The sequence below is a fragment of the Mixophyes fleayi genome, chromosome 2, assembly GCF_038048845.1.
Source record: "Mixophyes fleayi isolate aMixFle1 chromosome 2, aMixFle1.hap1, whole genome shotgun sequence".
Taxonomy (NCBI): domain Eukaryota; kingdom Metazoa; phylum Chordata; class Amphibia; order Anura; family Limnodynastidae; genus Mixophyes; species Mixophyes fleayi.
The window spans coordinates 38,349,286-38,355,285 of NC_134403.1; the positions used below are offsets into that span (position 1 = coordinate 38,349,286).

Consider the following 6,000-nt stretch of genomic DNA (forward strand, 5'->3'; position numbering starts at 1 on the left):
CCCGGTTAAGTCTGAAATATGAAAAATAAATAAAAACTAAATATACAGCACAAACTACATGGTAAAAGTACAGTACAAGCTTTCACAAATCTGGTAATGAAAGTTTCACCCTGCGTAAGCGACGCCATGGAATCAGGTCGAATTTTAAATGCTATTTATTATTATATCAGACAATATAAGGGACACCACAGGTGGCTACTCTTCCTTTGTAGTGGGATAATTGCCAGAAGAACGCTAATTGTCTGGAACACCATTGTACCTCCCAAACCAGGGATGGCCCGACTAGCGCACACAACTTAAATGTGCCTGGGGCCAAAAGGTAGGCAGAGGATCCTCCCTGGTTTTAAACACAATTGGAGAAGCTGGGTAGCATCTCACCCGCCAGGCACAGACATGGGGGTGCGGGCTCACAGTTACTGGGTATAACAGTGTCTCTGATTGGTGAATGACTGGAAGTCTACACCATTCAGAGTGCAGGATGCTGTCACATGGCCCATACAACACGCTGAGAGACAGCAAGGAACCACAGGAGGGTTAATTTAATTAGATTACCCCCACAGATCTGGAGCCTGTTTTTTACACCAACAAAGATTAGGAAGGGGACAGGACTCTATTATATTGCCATCAGAGATCTGGGTGTAAATGTATTAAGCAGCAGATATATCAAATCGTCGATATTCGGCGATTGTGACGGCCATATTTAAAACGACAATTTTATTAAAACTCGCCGGGTTTTACCTTTAATAAAATTGCTGTTTTAAATATGGCCACCGCAATCTGACAGACACACTGATTAATACATTTACCCCCTGGTCTTATTTTTTACAACAACAGAGATTAAGGAGGGTCTCTTCTAAACCACCCCCCCACCCCCATTAAAAGAAAAGTCTACATCTGCACATGTCCCAAACTGCCACATGGCATACGCGCGTGTGCACACGTAATGACACGACGTTGCACGAGTCTGGACTAACACAGGTGCATGAGCCAGTATATCAGGGAACAGCAAGAAGAATGAAGATCTTCGTGGCTCAAGTGAGCCAGCACAAGACTTGTGATACACGTCAATTTTTATTAAGTAATTTATTAGAAGTCTAAAATATATTGGTTAAAGTTTGATACAGAGATTTTTTTTATAGTACAAATTGCAGGGCCTATTTTTTAAGCCCTATCAACGCTATAAAACTTTAATTGCAGCTATAAGGTTTTTTTTTTTTTGCTTTGTTCTATTTATTGACCCCATTGTCACAAGTGATTGGGCCCACATGTTTCTGTAAGGGAGATCTTATTAAGTATCTAGCAGTGTGGCTGTAATTGGCTGCTTGGTTATCGTTGGTGTTTCCATAAATTTTATTCAGCCTCTGGCAAAGTGCCACCCATATACAAACTCCATCAGGTGACATGCTACACACAGTACATTTAGTTCCACCTGCATGCTGGACACGTTCCTGGATGGCATTAGATATGCCCAACTCACGGCGCCTAATCGCACAATCTCCCTGAAAATATTTTACAAAAGTAGGGAAGTATCACAAATACTTATTGGCAAATACGCCTATCATGATCACTTTTGAAAATGTAACGTACATAATTGAGATAGAAAACGGGGCTCAGGTTCCAGCTGTGGTGGAGTCTCTTGATGCAGAAAAGGCATTCGACAGGGTCTCGTGGCCTTTTATGAGAGCTACTCTGGCTGCAATGGGATTTAGAGGTCGATTTTTATGCGGGCTGGCATCTCTTTATTACAATCCCTCAGCTTCGGTCTTAGCAAACGGCGCCGCATCGTCCTCGTTTCTTATTACAAATGGTACCCAACAAGGCTGCCCACTCTCCCCTTTACTATTTGGTCTTACGGTGGAACCACTAGCGTCCCGTATTTGCAACAACTTGACAATCTCTGTAATTCAACCAGGAATAACTGACTACAAGATTTCGATGTATGCAGAAGATATTCTACTTACAATTACCAACCCCCTCACCTCCCTCCCATCTCTTCAAAGAGAACTCAGCGAATATGGTGCAGTATCTAATTTCAAGATCATTGTGGACAAATCGGAAATTCTCCCTCTCAATCTACCTTCCCACCTATTAGATAGCCTGGAGCGCCAATCAAATTTCCGATGGCAACTGGATAAGCTCAAATACTTGGGGACGTATCTAGCGGGTTATTATAACCAACTATACGCAGGCAACTTTCCCCAGCTCTTGGACTCACTTAAACATGACCTCGAGAAGTGGGATGGACTATATATTTCCTGGCTTGGCCGCATAACAGCGTTAAAAATGAATCTATTGCCACAAATCCTCTATTTGTTTCAGACCTTACCTGTCCGAGTACTCTCCCTTATGCATCAGACCCTTCAGAAGCAAATTGTGAGATTTATTTGGGCGGGCGGGCAGACAACCCCGTGTGCGAGCTTGTACGCTCTACCGGTGAAACTCGGAAGGAGGTTTAGGCCTTCCAAACATCTCCAAATACTATATTGCCGCACATCTGACTCAGTCAGTCCTCTTTTACTCCCCATCTTCCACAATATTATGGGTGGACATTGAGGCCAATCTACTACACCTACTCTCGCTCTACACACTATTGTGGATATCAATCAAACATAGACCGCCACTCTCTCTACTCCCACCCACCACATATCAATCAAACATAGACCGCCAGTCTCTCTACTCCCACCCACCACTCGTTTATGGGATTACAGTACCCGTACATTCCAACTACTGAAAAATCCGGAAGTTATGTTCCCACTGTGGAACAACCCAGCCTTTCCACCTGGGTAACAACACTCCTGGTCCCGATGAGGTCTCAGATTTATTACTAACATAGCGCCTATGCGGATATTCCCTGAATTTGTAGACTTACAACGATGTTATAACATTCCTCATGACCGTTTCTACCAATATCTTCAATTAAGACACCTATACCAATCAATTCCAGCACACAAGCTTATATACCAACTTACACCTTTAAAAACTTTTTGTAGAAATGAGTCCCTCCTCACTGGCTTAATTTCCACTTTTTACAATATCTTGGTACCATTTTGTCAACCTGTCAAAGACCGCTACGAACCGAAGTGGGAAGAAGACCTCGATATGGAACTAGAGGTGGATGAATGGGCTAAGATCAGGACACGAGTCGCCAAGAGCTCTATCTGTGTAAGAACTAAAAAGAACTCATATAAACTACTACATAGATGGTATTTGGCCATATATCCTGATTCCTCTAGCTTATGCTGGAGATCCTGTGGACAAGAGGGCTCATTTCATCATATTTGGTGGTCCTGCCCCAGGGCCGTGGGATTGTGGCAGAGAATTCACAGTCTAATCTATAGAGTCACCTCAATACAACTTCCTCCTTTTTCCCCTCCTACTCTTTACTACACAGACCCGTGCCAGAAACTAATAAATATACAATGGCACTTGTGAGCCACATACACAAAGCTGCCAAATGCGCATTAGTGGCAAGCTGGAAACAACCAGAACCCCCTACGCTACCCGAAGTGATTAATAGAATATGGCAGACCTACCACTGTGAACATATCACAAGCACTATCAACAGCCACCCCAACAAATTTCGAACACCCTGTAACCCTTGGCTATCCTCCTATGGAGCAGACACACCAAGACCCGATTAATGCTGAAACTGACGCTTTTAATATCAGTTACACACCGCATACGGAGTACTTATTGCACACCTAGATGCCAGGCCAGGTGCCCTTCTTCTTCCTCCCCCCTTTTTTCCATGCTAACATGCCTTTTTTTCCTCTCCCCTTTTACCGAGACTTCCTTCTCTTCTCCCTAACTGTCCCTTGCTTTTCTTTTCCTTGTCTCTGCCTTCATTGTTCTTTTTTTTATTGATTTTCTTAATCGCACTATACTTGTTGTTTGATCAATGCAATTTAATCTGTATATTATTTAAATGTTGAAAAATTCCCTAAGAAAATATGTTAAAAAAAAATAAATAAAAAAAAATGCTGGCAATAAATAAATGACTAAATAAAAGAAAAGAAAATGTAATGTATAATATAGTCTACATCACCTGATCACGGGCAGCCATTTCTGAAAGGTGTGTCTAAAACCTAGTGTTTCTAGCATGTATAACTCCATAATGTAGAACATGTTTTATGCCAATTATCTTTTTAAGTGGGGGATTTAATTGTGTACGAAGTGTCTCCGCGCCCGGAGACATTTCGCACGTAATTTTTCAGACAAATCTCATAGAGGTGCGTGGAAAAACGAGCAGATTTTTTACCGTACTTACTGTAAAAATGCTAGGAAGCCATTCAGCATTATGGCGTCACGTTAATTTGAATGTCTAGCGCTGTGTATGACTCCTACCTAATCTGAAAATACTCTTCTCCATGTGGTCAATTTAGGTCTATGCAGTTGGTATCACATTTGCTCCTACACATGCAGTATGCATGATACAAACAAGATGTATGCAACCTGTGACTGTGTAGATGCTGGGGAACTGCAGGTCCCAGCATGCCCTGCCAGCCATGCTGGGGCTTGCATTTTTCCAGAAGCTGCTTTTGCACACAAGAGCTGGAAAACCAGGTTACTTCCACCTATTATATAGATCACAGCTAAAGTATAGAATCACTCAGCAGACAATGTAAATGTCTGACTGGCCACACATGAATAATCAGACTTAATACCAGGACCACCGTCTGTCTGTACACCTAACACTACAGGGTATGCTCTATGACCAATAACCCCATTGTTGTGAGACAAGAGTCTGCTTGCACTATAACTGCACGTTACCTTACTGCAGGAAGCCATGGCCAGGAAGTGAGTCTAAAAACTACAATTCCCAGCATGCAGCAGAGTTCTGATTGCCTACACAGCAGCTGAGTGAATGTCTCCGGGATAATGCTGTGCAATATGTTCTGTTTCATTATATTTACTTTTATCTTGGAGGAGATGTAGTCCTGTTTTTCTACTTTCATTCGCTTTTACAGATTTATCTGTTTGCATTTCGATTATTTATTTACGTTATATGGTAAAGTGAATAAATCCCAGCAAAACACATTGTTCACGCCACTGCATACATGTAAATCAATAGGAAACGTTCGTAGTAAGTAAAATGTTACCCCTGTGCACTTGCCAATACATTTAAGGGGGATTTATTAAAAGGATGATCACAGAAAGGGATGATCAGGAGGATTTCCTGCAGTTCACAGGACGTACTAAAAGGAATGACAGCTTGTCTGCTAAAATCAATGCCAATAGACTTCTATGATAGCAAATTGAAATTTTATGTATATTTTAGAAAATCTTATACTTCTTAAATATATCTTCCACACACTTATTGCTAAGGTACCAGGGGCGCACGGAGGATTTTTCAGGGAGGGTTTCCTCCACCCCTGAAAAAAAACAAAAACCCTAGAGAGCTGCCGCGCATGCGCTGCTCCGTTTCGGCTGCACTGTACTATACAGCAGCCGCAGCGCTGTCGAAGCGTCCGCTGCGTATACAATACAGCACCGCCGCGGACTCTTCTTTGACATCGCCGCGGCTGCTGTATAGTACAGTGCCTATATGTAGGGCACTTTTTTAGCGGAGGGGGGTACTGCGTGCGCCACTGGGTTCTTGGTCATGTTTTACTTGTGGAATGACATGTAATGACATCCGATTACTATGGAATGACAGCTGTTTTATACGCCATGTCAATGCAGAAATATCAGTAAAAACTTGCATTTCTCCCAAAAAAACACCCATATTTCTCCCATATCCCCTAACCCCACACACTAATCCCTTTGCATATGCGCTCTCCCACACCTGTACCCCACCACACAAGTCTCATAACGTGGAATGATGGACGATTACTATGGAATGACAGCTGTTTTATACGCCATGTCAATGCAGAAATATCAGTAAAAACTTGCATTTCTCCCCAAAAAAACACCCCTATTTCTCCATCATCCATTCTGGGGGACACTGCTACCTTGGGGTTGTCTGAGGACGTTGGAGTTGGCATTTAAACAGTTAAGAAC

General features: G+C 42.4%; 1 protein-coding gene across 1 annotated transcript in view; it reads right to left on the reverse strand.

The window, feature by feature from the left end:
• ALKBH8 (alkB homolog 8, tRNA methyltransferase) overlaps positions 1–4,794 on the reverse strand; it is a 46,225-nt gene extending 41,431 nt beyond the window's left edge. The window contains exon 1 of the mRNA XM_075198822.1: positions 4,771–4,794. Within this exon, the coding sequence (XP_075054923.1) occupies positions 4,771–4,788 (18 nt within the window). The 5' untranslated portion in view covers positions 4,789–4,794. The remainder of the gene's footprint in view (positions 1–4,770) is intronic.
• Positions 4,795–6,000: the final 1,206 nt, after the last annotated feature.